The 17,143-nt window shown below is 47.2% G+C and overlaps 1 protein-coding gene across 5 annotated transcripts in view; it reads right to left on the reverse strand.

Moving 5' to 3' along the window:
• Positions 1-17,143, reverse strand: part of RNF111 (ring finger protein 111) — a 272,738-nt gene that overhangs the window by 52,459 nt on the left and 203,136 nt on the right. For all 5 annotated transcript variants that reach the window (XM_030188739.1, XM_030188758.1, XM_030188754.1 and 2 more), the window contains one exon: positions 4,183-4,438. In XM_030188739.1, the coding sequence (XP_030044599.1) occupies positions 4,183-4,438 (256 nt within the window). The remainder of the gene's footprint in view (positions 1-4,182; positions 4,439-17,143) is intronic.

The raw sequence follows: 17,143 nt of genomic DNA on the forward strand, positions 1-17,143 counted from the left end.
GTATGTGCTCTCATTATAATAGAGCATCCACTCAAACCATTGTATGCACAGTCAGGAAAAGATTACCAACTCCAGTAATGACAAAGAAATGAATTTTTTTTTCTGGCTGCCATTCTTAGTTTCTTACTGTTTAAATTTCTAATTGGAAGTACTTAAGAGATTCCTTATAATCTTCTCATGCTTTCTAAGATTGAATTATCTTCATTTCTACATGGTTTGCCAGCTGAACCCTCCAGCTGAAAGTAGGCAAAACCACAAGCTGAGAGATTAGAAGAGTCTATGTAGTTATTCAACCATGAAAATCTGCTTAACTTACTGAAGGGCGCAACGAGTCACTAAACCTTTTTGGGCCCTATGAAAACTAAAGGCTCCTCAATGAATCAACCACCACATTCCGTTTTTTTATTCTGAAAAAAACACCCCAACAAATGAGTAACTATACATTAAAATATACAGACAGATGTTATGTTTAACTTTGTCAAAAAGCATGAAACATGCAGCTTGCTAACAAAATGTCTAACACTTGACTATGGGGGACACAAACATCTCAAAAATTGAACAAAGCCTCAAAGCTCAGACAGCATCGGTCTTACCAAATGTGTCAATGTTCCCAAAGAATTCCCAGATATTATCATTGGCCTCAATAAACTAAACTCCAGAAAAAAAGAGAGAGCAACTAAAAAACTACCAAAAATGGAGAAAGAAAAAGCAGCCCAAACCCCCACAGTCTGTTTAGTCATCAAAAAACCCAAAACTTTGCACATCAAAATCCTCATTACTCCCAATAAATACCTCTGGTAATTCACAAATTATATCAAAATACAGTTCCACAGATACTTAGTTTGACTGAAGAGGCATCCTGTTCCCATACTGGATCATCAAAACCACTACTACTCTGTTGCATAACAGCTCTCTTCCAGGGCTGTGATGCATAAACATATTCCAGCTGTCCAAAACCTCGATAAAAGTTCACAAAAGAAGTGGCCCTTGTCAAGGTTTTGGACAGCTGGAATATGTTTATACATCACAGCACTGGAAGATAGCTCTCTACATCCTGAGGATCAAACTCAGCTTACTAAACCATCCCTTGCAACAAGGGCCCACACAATTTGCATTTTTCCATTTGGTGTCAATACTGTGGAATGAGCATCCTCAGTGTTTCAGGACAGAAACAAAAATTTTAAACATTCCAAAAAGGGATTAAAAACTTTTCCGTAAAAGCATTCAATGATTTGTAGTTATGGTGCTCCTGGTGGAATAGTGTGGTGTTGGCTGCAGTTATGACAAATAGTTTGGGTTTGTTTTGTTTGGTCTATCCTAATTTCTGTTTTTCTTCTAACATAGTAGTTGATGGCAGATAAAGACCCATACGGATCATCCAGTCTGCCCAACAAGAAACTCATAGCATAAGGTATAATATATTACATATGAATAGTTGAGCTTAGATTTATCCTTTTCATTTTCAGGGTACAGACGCAGCACTGGCCTTGGTCTCCAACTACTGAAGCTGAATCTGTCCAGCCATAATCAGGACATATACCACAGAACTCTGCCCAGCACTAGCTTTGCTTCTCAATTACAGGTGTTGCTACCATCTAATCACCGCTAAGTTGTTTGGTTCCAAGTCTTGCATACAGGATTCCTGTGTGTTTCCAAGCATTTTTTAATTCAATTAGTGTTTTCATCTCTACCACTTCTCATGGGAGAGTATTCCAGGCATCTACCACCCTCTCTGTGAAAACCTACTTCCTGACATTATTCCTGAGTTAGTCCCCCCCCCCCCCCCGCAATCTAAATTCATGTCCTCTAGTTCTACTACCTTCCCATCTATGGAAAAGGTTTATTTGTATATTAATACTTTTCAAATATTTGAATGTCTGTATCACTCTAATCTCTCCTTTCCGCCAGGGTATACATCTTCAAGTCATCAAGTCTCTTCTCATACATCTTGTGGTGCAAACCCCATACCATTTTTGTCGCTTTTCTCTGAATCACGTCATCTTTTTACATTCTTAGCAAGATACGGCCGCCAAAACTGAGCACAACCAAGTGGGGCCTCACCAATGACTTGTATAGGGGCATCAACACCTCCGTTCTTCTGCTGGTTATAACCCTCTTTATGCAACTTAGCATCCTTATGGCCGTGGTCGTCTTGTACATTGCTTTGTCATCTACAGATCCTCGGACACCATCACCCTAAGGTCCTTCTCATGAGCTGTGCTTATCAATCTCTCTCCTCCTACCTCATACATCTCCTTTGACTTTCTACACTCCAAGTGCATCATTCTGCACTGCTTCATATTACATTTTAACTGCTAGACCTTTGGCCATTCTATTTTTCCAGAGATCTCCTCTTTTCTACTCCCTCCAGGATATCCACTCTACTGGCTATCTTTGTGTCATCTGCAAAGAGGCAAACTTTTTCTTAGCAACGTGTCTCACAAATATTATTAAACAGAATTGGTCCCAGTGCCAACCCAAGCCACTCCACTATTCACCTTCCTTTCCTCTGAGTGAATTCCATTTACACCACTCTGTCGCCTGTCAGTCAACCAGTTTCCAATCCAGTTCACTAGTTTGTGTCCTAAGTTCAGTCCTCTCAGCCTATTGTCTTCTGTGAGGAACCGTATCAAAGGCTTTGCTGAAATCCAAGTAGATTACATCTAGTGTATGTCCTTTACCCAGTTTTTTAAAATCATCCAGTCAAAAAAACCCAGATCCGTTTGGCAGAATTTTCCCTTGGTAAAGCCATGTTGCTGCTAATCCTGCAAACCGATGGATTCTAGAAAGCTAATTTATCTTTTCCTTCAGCAATAACTAGTCCTCCATTATATTTAACCAGGATGTAAACTGCGTTGATCAGCTGGAATGAAAAGCACTACAGCAAATATTAAGAACATTGTCTGCTAGGCAGTTGTGCATATCCTCTGCTTGTGCTACTGGCCAAAATAAGGTGTCAGAGGCTATATTAAAAGCCTTGCAAGAGGGACAAATTAGATGCTTACTGGCTTCATTGACATCATCTAAAGCCCCCCCCCCCCCCCCCCCCATCTAAAGCTAGCTTGCCCTGTCCCTCTTATGGAAAAGCTCAGCACAAGGCCTCAGTTCTTCACTAGGTGTGAAGAGCAGCTTGTCCACTTTTGGCTGCTAGTGGCCTGCATGTTCAAAGTTGGCCCACTGCTTGAGTGGGAATGGAGAAGGCACCTGGCTACTTCTGCGAATGATGAAGGTTGAAGGCTTGGGCTTGAAACATGTGAGCCAGCGGCCTAGACATGAACCATGTTATGTTTGCTTTTGCCTAATTTGATGTTCCTTCCAAGACCACCTTTAAAATATTTGCCCTATGTTACATCTTGCTTTTTAGGTTAAAATCATATATTAGGTCCCAGCCATGAACTGAGGATAACCTCTGCTTGGCCTTACAGCTGAAACAAACCCTGTACTGTGGGGATGAGCACACTCTCATCCAAATTGTCAACATGAAACTGTTACAACCTGGATCAAAGAGGAAGCATTAAACCTCATGAAAAAAAAAAAAAAAAAAGTTCTCACCCTCTAACAATTCTTTTCTGGATTTTTAAAGGTTTTACACTTATATGCCAAAAAAAATATATATATTGCATCTAGCGTCATATCCACAGCCCACGTTATTAATGGTAATACTGTTACAATGGTACTCAAACACATTGTAGCCAATAAGTCACCGCAAATTCCAGCAACAAACATACATATAATGGATAGACTAAAGCAACCTACATAACCTTCAGATAGGGATGCAGATGGTACGTACGTATGCACCCCTCCCCCCTGACTCCCCACTGATAGCAGTGGTTTAGAATTGCTGGGACTCCCTCTCATCAGGGGCTATGAGTGCTATCTTCATAGCACGTCAAACAGTTACTTCATCAAACAAAAAATAAAATAAATGACAAATCAAATCCAGGTCTCCTGCATAGAAGAGTGCAGTACCACCACTGAGTTATTAGTCTGCTCTCAAGTAACAGTCATAATTTAAAGTATACGTTAAAACACTGAATAATGTCTGAATTTGTTTAAATATCCAAGTATAAGACATTTGCTTATTTCAATTTCTTAAACCTACAGCAAATGGTTTAAATATCTGTCCATTATATACAACATACTTGCAGCTGGAAGCCACCTGATAATGACAGATATACTTACAAGGAGAGTGCATATAGTGTCGGCAAGACGAGAGTGAAGCTTGAGGAGGACCTTGAGGCTGCGGCTGTGCTACCAAACTTGATCCATACCCATCTATTGTTATTGACGGGGTAGAAACAGCCCCAGACTGGTGTCCATAGATTGCAGATCGAGATGAAGAACCAGGGCAGCAAGGATCAAATGCAGATGCTCCATGGAAAGTCCCATTTCCGTGGCTTCTTATACCACTGTTACTTAAGTCAACTGGCAGTGCCTGCTACAATACGGAAAAATAGAACACACTATACTCTCAATAGGCTTTTTTTTTTTTAATAAAAGAAAAAAAATATACCTGTTATAACATACGCTATTTTAAACAAAACATATCAGCCTGATTTTATTTTTTGCATTTTGAATCTATGAACAGTTGAAAAAGCAGAATGTAAATGTAGACATCCTTTGTCAAAGCAAACTATCTGAACCAAATTACACAAAACATGGGTGCAATTTCTATCCAACAGAATCACTTATACAAAAGGCAAACTAAGAATTCACTTCGTTAATACATTCTGAAACAAGCAAGCTGCTCTTAGGAGCCCTTTTACTAAGCCGCAGTAGGCCTACCGCATGCTAAAAAAGCAATACTGCGAAACATGCTGAGGAATCTGACAGCAGTGTTCCGTATAGTGTGTGCTAATCCCACACTGGAAAACATATTTTTTTAAATTTCTAGCTTGGAAGGCATGTATGGGGGCGGAGAGTGGGAATGCCTGCATTATTCAGGTAGTGCGGGCACGTTAATTCACACTATCCGATTTACTCAGGAGTAGTGCAGGAACCCTTACCGCCACCTAAATAAGTGGCAGTAAGGGTTCCTGGCAGTAATGACCACTTGCTACTGGGGAAATTAGTGCACGGACAATTTTAAAAAAGGCCGACCATAGCCATTTTTCAGCTGTGCTGTAAAGTGGCCAAGGCGGGCAGCAAATCCACGTGCTAATCACTGCGTTGGCCACTTTCTAGCACGCCTTAGTAAAAGAACCCCTTAGAATGAAAACATTAAAAAAAAAAAAAAAAAAACGGACAAATACCATACTGCTATCCTTCCTACTTTGCATGTCTGATTTGATTAGCTGGTTATTCAACTTCTTTTCATTTTAACCACTACAACCAAATTTTGTTTTAGCATTAGTACAAGAATGTAGATGCAGAAAACCAGCATGCTTTTCTTTTTTAGGATTCTCTACATCTCTATATTAATCCTACGAAAAGCATGCTGGTTTCCTGGTTCTGTTGCCATCTAAACTCTTGTATTAATGCTATACTTTAAAACAAAATGATAAACCCGCTGAGGGAAGCCTGGCGGTTTTTGTTGAGGGGGCTGGGGGGAGACCCATAAGTTATGGAGTTGTTGTCCATAAGAGGTAATCCCACCTTTCCCCCAGGATTAGATAGTCCCGTTTTTGGACACTGGGAACAGATGGGAGTGAAAATATTGGAACACATAATAGACGCGGAGGGAAAGCTGAAATCTTTGGAACAAATAAAAGACAAAGAAAGTATCAGATGGGGAGACACCTTTGCATTCTGCCAGATCAAACACTACATTCGGTCTCTACCAGTAGGTATACTGGGAAAAAGGTATGGAAATAAGCTGTGGGAGGTTTTTGAACAGGTGACTGAGGGTGCCCCCAAGGTATCACACTTACACAGAATTTTATGGCAGTTTTGGGATACTAAGAAAGTGGAGGGAATTAAGCTGAAATGGGAACGAGATGTGGGGAGACGGTTGGACACGTGGGACTTTCGGGCATCTATTAAGAACATCCCAAGTCTCACCAGCAGCGCTATTTATTGGGAGTGTTCATTTCAGGTGTATTACAGAGCGTATTTTTCACAGGTTCAGCTCCACCGGGCGGAGGGTATAGTGTCCTCAGAGTGTCCTAAGTGTAAAACAACAGATAATACTTTTTTTCATGCATTTTGGGGATGCGTGGTGATAAATAGTCTGTAATCTGATGCCAGAATTGTCTTATCAGCAATTTTGTCCTGAAGAGTGTCAGAGTCTCCACTGCAGTTAGTATTGGACTGCCTGGGTGCCCCGTGCAGTCCTGGAGAGGCACAGCGACTGTTGGTTCGTAAATTATGTCTATTGGCGAGGAAGTGTATCCTGCAGACTTAGACCTCCGATTCCCCACCGGAGTTTTGGCACTGGCGCAATATGGTGCATCAATTACTGTCTTGGGAAGCAAGAGAAGCAAAAAAACTCTCTTAAATGAAGGAAAGGATTGTTGAAACTATGGAACCCTTATCTGGCCTCGTCAACCAGAGGTAGAAGTCTTATTCTGAATAGATTGAATGCAAGTTCTCATTAGGGAACAGGAGTCTTTTTATAGGAGGCATGGGGAGGGAAGGGAGGGAATATTTACAGCAATGTGGAATCAGATTCGGTGGATGTTTGACACCTATTCATTTGTGATATGTAGGTATATAATGTGCGGTTATGTGGAACTTCAATAAAAACTGTTTAAATATCGAGCTGGGACAGAAACACTGGGGAGGGGGGAAGATGGGGTGGGCAGGGGAGAAAAAGTTAAAATATTGGATGCTGATCAGGATTATGTTGTTTGTAAGCAGCATGTTATGATATTGAAATTTGTAAGGTGGAATGTATTGAAAATGTTCAACATGTTGGATTATCAATAAAAACAGTTAAAAATAAAAAAATGATAGTGTATCAAATGTCCGAGTGGGTGCCCACCTGGGCGACAGTGACCAAACGGTTTGGTTTGATATGACGGCTGAAGAGGAGGGTGGTCACTCAAAACTGAAAGTCCTAGATTTCAAGCGTGCTGACTTTAGTAAAATGGGGGAATACCTGAGGAAGGAGCTGATGGGCTGGGAGGACGTACGAGAAGTGGAAGGGCAGTGGTCCAGGCTGAAAGTAACTATAAATAGGGGCACAAACCTCTATGTAAGGAGAGTAAATAAAAGCAAGAAAAAAAGGAAACTGATATGGTTCTCCAAGCAAGTGGCTGAGAAAATAAAGGCTAAAGAGTTGGTGTTCCAGAAATACAGAAAAACTCAAAAAGAGGAACACGGAGAGGAATACCGGATGAAACTGAAGGAAGCCAAGAGAGAGATACGTCTGGCGAAAGCGCGTGCAGAAGAACAAATGGGTAGAAAGGTAAGGAGGGGTGACAAAAATTTCTTCAGGTATATTAGTGAAAGGAAAAAGACTAAAAAGGGAATTGTGAGACTGAAAGATGCTGCGAACCCCTATGTAGGAAATGATGAAGAAAAGGCAAATTTACTAAATAGATACTTTTGTTTTGTTTTCACAGAAGAAAATCCTGGAGAAGGACCAAGATGGACTGACAAAAGTACATGTGAAAGTGGAGTGGATTTAGCTCCGTTCATAGAAGAGAGTGTGTATGAACAACTAGGAAACCTAAAGGTGGACAAAGCCATGAGACCGGACGGGATCCACCCCAGGATATTGAGGAAGCTCAGAGAGGTTCTGGCTGGTCCTCTTAAAGATTTAATAAATCCTTGGAGACGGGAGAGGTTCCGTGCGATTGGAGAACAGCGGAGGTGGTCCCTTCTTCACAAAAGTGGTGATAGGGAAGAAGCTGGAAACTACAGGCCGGTAAACCTCACTTCGGTTATTGGAAAAGTAATGGAAGCGATGCTAAAGGACAGGATAGTGAATTTCCTGGAAGCCAATAAGTTGCAAGATCCAAAACAACATGGTTTTACCAAAGGGAAATCGTGCCAAACGAATCTCATTGAATTCTTTGACTGGGTGACTGGAGAACTGAATCAAGGACGTGCTATGGACATAATCTACTTAGATTTCAGCAAAGCTTTTGACATGGTTCCCCACAGGAGGCTCTTGAATAAACTGGACAGGCTGAAAAAAGGACCTGAAGTGGTGAACTGGATTAGGAACTGGTTGACGGACAGAAACCAGAGGGTGGTGGTGAATGGAATTCGCTCGGAGGGGAAGGTGAGTAGTGGAGTGCCTCAGGGATCGGTGCTGGGACCGATTCTGTTCAATATATTTGTGAGTGACATTGCCGAAGGGTTAGAAGGTAAAGTTTGCCTTTTTGCGGACGATACTAAGATGTGTAACAGAGTGGACACCGGGGGAGCGAGTGGAAAACATGAAAAAGGATCTGCGGAAACTAGAAAAATGGTCTAAGGTTTGGCAATTAAAATTCAATGCGAAGAAATGCAAAGTGATGCACTTAGGGAGTAGAAATCCACGGGAGAAGTATGTGTTAGGCGGGGAGAGTCTGATAGTTACAGATGGGGAGAGGGATCTTGGGGTGATAGTATCTGAGGATCTGAAGGTGACGAAACAGTGTGACAAGGCAGTGGCCGTAGCCAGAAGGTTGCTAGGCTGTATAGAGAGAGGTGTGAACAGCAGAAGAAAAGAGGTGTTGATGCCCCTGTATAAGTCGTTGTTGAGGCCCCACCTGGAGTATTGTGTTCAGTTCTGGAGGCCGTACCTTGCTAAGGATGTAAACAAAATGGAAGCGGTGCAAAGAAAAGCTACGAGAATGGTATGGGATTTGCGTTACAAGACGTATGAGGAGAGACTTGCGGACCTGAACATGTATACCCTGGAGGAAAGGAGAAACAGGGGTGATATGATACAGACGTTCAAATATTTGAAAGTTATTAATCCGGAGATGGGAGGGCGGTAGAACGAGAGGACATGATATGAGAGTGAAGGGGGGCAGACAAGAAAATTGTCAGGAAGTATTTTTTTCACGGTGAGAGTGGTAGATACTTGGAATGCCCTCCCGCGGGAGGTGGAATTCAAGCATGCGTGGGATAAACATAAAGGAATATTGTGCAGAAGGAATGGATCCTCAGAAGCTTAGCCGCTGGTGTTTGGGTGGTGGGGCTAGTTCTGGGCAAGACTTCTACGGTGTGTCCTGAAAATGGGGCTAGTTCTGGGCAAGACTTCTACGGTATGTCCTGAAAAGCGAATGCTACATACCTGTAGAAGGTATTCTCCGAGGACAGCAGGCTGATTGTTCTCACTGATGGGGCTGCCATGGACGTCACCCATCAGTGAGGACAAGCAGGCTACTTGTTCTCACTGATGGGTGACGTCCACGGCAGCCCCTCCAATCGGAAACTTCACTAGCAAAGTCCTTTGCTAGTCCTCGCGCGCCCATGCGCACCGCGCATGCGCGGCCGTCTTCCCGCCCGAACCGGCTCGTGTTCGTCAGTCCCGTATGTAGCAAGACAAAACAAGGGAAGACACAACTCCAAAGGGGAGGCGGGCGGGTTTGTGAGAACAATCAGCCTGCTGTCCTCGGAGAATACCTTCTACAGGTATGTAGCATTCGCTTTCTCCGAGGACAAGCAGGCTGCTTGTTCTCACTGATGGGGTATCCCTAGCCCCCAGGCTCACTCAAAACAACAAACATGGTCAATTGGGCCTCGCAACGGTGAGGACATAACTGAGGTTGACCTAACAATTTTTCCAACTAACTGAGAGTGTAGCCTGGAACAGAATAAAACATGGGCCTAGGGGGGTGGAGTTGGATCCTAAACCCCGAACAGATTCTGAAGCACTGACTGCCCGAACCGACTGTCGCGTTGGGTATCCTGCTGCAGGCAGTAATGAGATGTGAATGTGTGGACAGATGACCACGTCGCAGCTTTGCAAATCTCTTCAATAGTGGCTGACTTCAAGTGGGCTACCGACGCTGCCATGGCTCTAACATTATGAGCCGTGACATGACCCTCAAGAGCCAGCCCAGCCTGGGCGTAAGTGAAGGAAATGCAATCTGCTAGCCAATTGGATATGGTGCGTTTCCCCACAGCCACTCCCCTCCTGTTGGGATCAAAAGAAACAAACAATTGGGCGGACTGTCTGTTGGGCTGTGTCCGCTCCAGATATAAGGCCAATGCTCTCTTGCAGTCCAATGTGTGCAGCTGACGTTCAGCAGGGCAGGAATGAGGACGGGGAAAGAATGTTGGCAAGACAATTGACTGGTTCAGAGGGAACTCCGACACAACCTTTGGCAAGAACTTAGGGTGAGTGCGGAGGACTACTCTGTTATGATGAAATTTGGTGTAAGGGGCCTGGGCTACCAGGGCCTGAAGCTCACTGACTCTATGAGCTGAAGTAACTGCCACCAAGAAAATGACCTTCCAGGTCAAGTACTTCAGATGGCAGGAGTTCAGTAGCTCAAAAGGAGGTTTCATCAGCTGGGTGAGAACGACATTGAGATCCCATGACACTGTAGGAGGTTTGACAGGGGGCTTTGACAAAAGCAAACCTCTCATGAAGCGAACAACTAAAGGCTGTCCTGAAATCGGCTTACCTTCCACACGGTAATGGTATGCACTGATTGCTCTAAGGTGAACCCTTACAGAGTTGGTCTTGAGACCAGACTCAGACAAGTGCAGAAGGTATTCAAGCAGGGTCTGTGTAGGACAAGAGCGAGGATCTAGGGCCTTGCTGTCACACCAGACGGCAAACCTCCTCCATAGAAAGAAGTAACTCCTCTTAGTGGAATCTTTCCTGAAGCAAGCAAGATGCGGGAGACACCCTCTGACAGACCCAAAGAGGCAAAGTCTACGCTCTCAACATCCAGGCCGTGAGAGCCAGAGACTGGAGGTTGGGATGCAGAAGCGCCCCTTCGTCCTGTGTGATGAGGGTCGGAAAACACTCCAATCTCTACGGTTCTTCGGAGGACAACTCCAGAAGAAGAGGGAACCAGATCTGACGCGGCCAAAAAGGAGCAATCAGAATCATGGTGCCTCGGTCTTGCTTGAGTTTCAACAAAGTCTTCCCCACCAGAGGTATGGGAGGATAAGCATACAGCAGACCCTCCCCCCAGTCCAGGAGGAAGGCATCCGGTGCCAGTCTGCCGTTGGCCTGAAGCCTGGAACAGAACTGAGGGACCTTGTGGTTGGCTCGAGATGCAAATAGATCTACCAAGGGGGTGCCTCACACCTGGAAGATCTGTCGCACTACTCTGGAGTTGAGCGACCACTCGTGAGGTTGCATAATCCTGCTCAGTCTGTCGGCCAGACTGTTGTTTACGCCTGCCAGGTATGTGGCTTGGAGCACCATGCCCTGACGGTGAGCCCAAAGCCACATGCTGACGGCTTTCTGACACAGGGGGCGAGATCCGGTGCCCCCCTGCTTGTTGATGTAATACATGGCAACCTGGTTGTCTGTCTGAATTTGGATAATTTGGTGGGACAGCCGATCTCTGAAAGCCTTCAGAGCGTTCCAGACCGCTCGTAACTCCAGGAGATTGATCTGCAGATTGCGTTCCTGGAGGGACCAGCTTCCCTGGGTGTGAAGCCCATCGACATGAGCTCCCCACCCCAGGAGAGACGCATCCGTAGTCAGCACTTTTTGTGGCTGAGGAATTTGGAAAGGACGTCCCAGAGTCAAATTGGACCAAATCGTCCACCAATACAGGGATTTGAGAAAACTCGTGGACAGGTGGATCACGTCTTCTAGATCCCCAGCAGCCTGAAACCACTGGGAAGCTAGGGTCCATTGAGCAGATCTCATGTGAAGGCGGGCCATGGGAGTCACATGAACTGTGGAGGCCATGTGGCCCACCAATCTCAACATCTGCCGAGCTGTGATCTGCTGGGACGCTCGCACCCACGAGACGAGGGACAACAAGTTGTTGGCTCTCGCCTCTGGGAGATAGGCACGAGCCGTCCGAGAATCCAGCAGAGCTCCTATGAATTCGAGTCTCTGTATTGGGAGAAGATGGGACTTTGGATAATTTATCACAAACCCCAGTAGCTCCAGGAGGCGAATAGTCATCTGTACGGACTGTAGAGCTCCTGCCTCGGATGTGTTCTTCACCAGCCAATCGTCGAGATATGGGAACACGTGTACCCCCAGCCTGCGAAGTGCTGCTGCTACTACAGCCAGGCACTTCGTGAACACTCTGGGCGCAGAGGCGAGCCCAAAGGGTAGCACACAGTACTGGAAGTGACGTGTGCCCAGCTGAAATCGCAGATACTGTCTGTGAGCTGGCAGTATCGGGATGTGCGTGTAGGCGTCCTTCAAGTCCAGAGAGCATAGAGAATCGTTTTCCTGAATCATGGGGAGAAGGGTGCCCAGGGAAAGCATCCTGAACTTTTCCTTGACCAGATATTTGTTCAGGGCCCTTAGGTCTAGGATGGGACGCATCCCCCGTTTTCTTTTCCACAAGGAAGTACCTGGAATAGAATCCCAGCCCTTCTTGCCCGGATGGCACGGGCTCGACCGCATTGGCGCTGAGAAGGGCGGAGAGTTCCTCTGCAAGTACCTGCTTGTGCTGGAAGCTGTAAGACTGAGCTCCCGGTGGACAATTTGGAGGTTCTGAGGCCAAATTGAGGGTGTATCCTTGCCGGACTATTTGGAGAACCCACTGATCGGAGGTTATGAGAGGCCACCTTTGGTGAAAAACTTTCAACCTCCCTCCGACCGGTAGATCGCCCAGCACTGACACTTGGATGGCGGCTCTGCTCTGCTGGAGCCAGTCAAAAGCTCGTACCTTGCTTTTGCTGGGGAGCCGAGGGGCCTTGCTGAGGCGCACGCTGCTGACGAGAGCGAGCGCGCTGGGGCTTAGCCTGGGCCGCAGGCTGTCGAGAAGGAGGATTGCACCTACGCTTGCCAGAAGAGTAGGGAATAGTCTTCCTTCCCCCATAAAAACGTCTACCTGTGGAGGTAGAAGCTGAAAGGCTGCAGGCGGGAGAACTTGTCGAAAGCGGTATCCCGCTGGTGGAGCTGCTCTACCACCTGTTCGACCTTCTCTCCAAAAATATTATCCGCACGGCAAGGCAAGTCCGCAATCCGCTGCTGGATCCTATTCTCCAGGTCGGAGGCACGCAGCCATGAGAGTCTGCGCATCACCACACCTTGAGCAGCGGCCCTGGACGCAACATCAAAGGTGTCATACACCCCTCTGGCCAGGAATTTTCTGCACGCCTTCAGCTGCCTGACCACCTCCTGAAAAGGCTTGGCTTGCTCAGGAGGGAGCTTGTCCACCAAGCCCGCCAACTGCCGCACATTGTTCCGCATGTGTATGCTCATGTAGAGCTGGTAAGACTGAATTTTGGCCACAAGCATAGAGGAATGGTAGGCCATCCTCCCAAAGGAGTCTAAGGTTCTAGAGTCTTTGCCCGGGGGCGCCGAAGCATGCTCCCTAGAACTCTTAGCCTTCGTTAGGGCCAAATCCACAACTCCAGAGTCGTGAGGCAACTGAGTGCGCATCAGCCCTGGGTCCCCATGGATCCGGTACTGGGACTCGATCTTCTTGGGAATGTGGGGATTAGTTAAAGGCTTGGTCCAGTTCGCCAGCAATGTCTTTTTTAGGCCATGATGCATGGGTACTGTGGACGCTTCCTTAGGTGGAGAAGGATAGTCCAGGAGCTCAAACATTTCAGCCCTGGGCTCGTCCTCCACAACCACCGGGAAGGGGATGGGCATAGACATCTCCCGGACAAAGGCCGCAAAAGACAGACTCTCGGGAGGAGAAAGCTGCCTTTCAGGGGAGGGAGTGGGATCCGAAGGAAGGCCATCAGACTCCTCGTCAGAGAAATATCTGATGTCCTCCTCCTCCTCCCACGAGGCCTCACCATCGGTATCAGACACAAGTTCAAGAACTTGTGTCTGAAGCCGTGCCCGACTCGACTCCGTGGAACCACAGCCACGGTGGGAGCGTCGAGAGGTAGACTCCCTCGCCCGCACCGGCGAAGCTCCCTCCGCCGACGTCGTCGGGGAGCCTTCCTGGGAGGCGACCGCAGTCGGTAACGCAAGCGGCACCGATGTCGGAGACCTCACCCCGGGCAAGGGGCCAGCCGGCGCCTTGCTCGACGGTACCGGTGGCGCAAGCACCCCCGGTACCGGAGGGGAAGGGCGCAACAGCTCTCCCAGGATCTCTGGGAGAATGGCCCGGAGACTCTCGTGCAGGGCGGCTGTGGAGAAAGACATGGAAGCCGATGCAGGAGTCGATGTCAGAGTCTGTTCCGGGCTGTCCAAGGTGGAGCGCATCGACACCTCCTGAACAGAGGGTGAGCGGTCCTCCCGGTGCCGATGCCTACTGGGTGCCGACTCCCTCGGCGACCCAGAGCTCTCGGTACCGACGCGGGAAGGAGAACGGTGTTGATGCTTCTTTGACTTTTTCAAACGAAGCATGTCACCGGAGCTTCCCGGTACCGACGAGGAGGACGTAGAATCCAACCGTCGCTTCCTCGGGGCCGAGGCCGAAGAAGGTCGGTCTCGGGGGGGGCTGTACCGCAGGAGCCCTCAGGGTAGGGGGAGACCCACCCGAAGACTCACCGCCACCAGCAGGGGAATGGACAGCCCTCACCTGCACTCCAGACGAAGCACCACCGTCCGACGACATCAGCAGAAGCGGAGGTCCCGGTACCACCGACGCCGACTTCCGATGTCTCAGCCCCGACGATGCAGAGGGTCGATGCCTCGATGCAATCGATACCGTCGCGGCCGAGGGCGGAGGTGTTGACGCTGTCGACGTCGACGCACTCGATACTCCCAGTGCCGATGCCGACGAAGAGCCCGAGAACAAAACGTTCCACTGGGCCAATCTCACTACCTGAGTCCTTTTCTGTAAAAGGGCGCAAAGACTGCAGGCCTGCGGGCGGTGCCCAGCCCCCAGACACTGAAGACAGTGAGCGAGATTACCCGGGCGCACTGGGTGCACTTCTTGAAGCCGCTGGGAGACTTCGATGACATGGGCGGAAAAATCACACTGGTGAAATCAAAACTCGTAATTGCGGTAAGGCACCAAAAAGATGGGGAGAAAAAAACTCGACCCGAGGCCTCAAAGGGGCCTACCCCGAAAACGAAAGAAAACTTAACGGGGCCAAAAACTAGAAGTAAGGGAAAGGGAAAAAGACCAAAAGGCCCTTCTCCGGAATCCCTTTTTTTTCTTTAGCGAAAAGTCAAAAAGACGCGAGAGGGTCAACTTAAGGGGCGCGAACGGCGCAAAACACGACCATACCGAGCGCGGACAAAAGAAGACTGACGAACACGAGCCGGTTCGAGCGGGAAGACGGCCGCGCATGCGCGGTGCGCATGGGCGCGCGAGGACTAGCAAAGGACTTTGCTAGTGAAGTTTCCGATTGGAGGGGCTGCCGTGGACGTCACCCATCAGTGAGAACAAGCAGCCTGCTTGTCCTCGGAGAAATGGCAGATACAAATCAAGGTAAGGTATACACAAGAAGTAGCACATATGAGTTTATCTTGTTTGGCAGACTAGATGGACCATGCAGGTCTTTTTCGGCCGTCATCTACTATGTTACTATGATATGCATCTTATTATGAATGGACACTGTGGTTTTTGAAGATCTTCTCAGCTGTTTGTTTTGTATGTATTTTCAGGTTATTATTATCAGTACCATACCTGCAAACTATTTTGCTAATTTAGTATGCCTGAACCCCAATTTGACATTAATCATGGTGAAAGGAACTACATAGAAGCTTCAGAAACATTGAACCCTCTCTCACTAGGAATGAAAAACAAATCAATTGAAATAGGAGGGGGAAGAAAAAAAAAAAGGTATCTAAAAATATATATATATATATATATATATATATATATATATATATATATATATATATATATATATATATATATATATATATATATATAAGGCACCTCCAACATTCCAATGAAGCCTCAAGCCGGAAACCTGAGGCGCCAGAGATATCCGGTTTGGCCTGCAGTCAGTGCAGCTCCGCCCTCGTGTCAAAACGCACTGACGTAGAGGGCAGGGCGGGCCTGCAGTCACTGTACCTCTGCCCTCGCGTCAAAACGCGATGACGTAGAGGGCGGGGCGGGGAAGGCACAACGCATGAGTTCCACAGATTCTGTGACAGCAGCGGGGAGTCCCACACATTTCAGTGACAGCAGCGGGGAGAGCGCTGCGAACTTTAATCACAAACTTGCAACCAAGTGACTGAGGGATGGAGGGAGGGAGAGAGGGGTGTGGAAATTGGAGGGGAGGGACGGAGGGGGGTCTGGAACTCGGGAGGGAGGGAGGATGGTGGAGGGGGGGGGGGGGGGGATTACCTTGCTAGTGCCCGTTTCATTTTTATCCGAAACGGGCATTTCTCACTAGTAAATCAATGATGATGACTAACAACTGCATTATCTAAATATTTGTGTTAGCTCTTCTATACATTTTATTTTGCCAATAAGTTCCATGGAGCCTGTGGCTTGTGCTACCCCTGATACAACGCATCTTTCCTTTGCATCCCTCCGGACCAGCCCAGAATATGACTGATGGATTGTGCATGCGTTCCAGCAGGTGGAGACTGAGAACACTGTATCTATCTCCAGCTAGCCAGGGCACTTTATTAGCTCTCTCTAGAGTCACAGTCTTCAGCAGGTGGAAGGTGGTGAGCCTTTTAGTCTCTTTCCTTTCTGCTCCTTTTCATTCTTTATAGTACAAAAAAAAAAAGTTAGTTTGAGTGTAGAGTGTCTTTTGCAGGCTAAGGAGTAGTATTAGTTGTTCCTTTCTGTGCACCAGTGTCTTGCCTTGTTCTAGAGGATAAGGCCCGCAGGGGTCTGTAACAGCCTGGGGGGGGGGAGGGGTGTCACACTAGGGTGGTCAGGTCCCCCCCCCCCCCCCCGTCCTCCTGTTGTCTCCTTACAATGCTGTGCGCTGTCAAATGTTTGCGTTTCCCTCCTTCTCTTCGAGGGAAGAGGAGTTTGAGGACGGGGAAAGGCAGCTGCATCTAAAAAAAAAAAAAAAAAAATTTAAACTAAGGCGTGGACAAGCAAGGCAGCTCTGTCTTTGCATGCATTGGATTTTTTTTTTTTTTTTTTGCGGCTCAGGAGTCAGCTCCAGCCCTGCCTTAGTGAGTTCCTGTTGAAAAAAAAAAAGAAAAGGCTGCCCCGGTGCTTCACAGCGTAACATGATGGCAGAGAAACTCCGTTGTCGTCGTGCCAGCGGTAGGGGCTCAGGG

The sequence above is a fragment of the Microcaecilia unicolor genome, chromosome 1 (genome assembly GCF_901765095.1).
Source record: "Microcaecilia unicolor chromosome 1, aMicUni1.1, whole genome shotgun sequence".
Classification (NCBI taxonomy): Eukaryota; Metazoa; Chordata; class Amphibia; order Gymnophiona; family Siphonopidae; genus Microcaecilia; species Microcaecilia unicolor.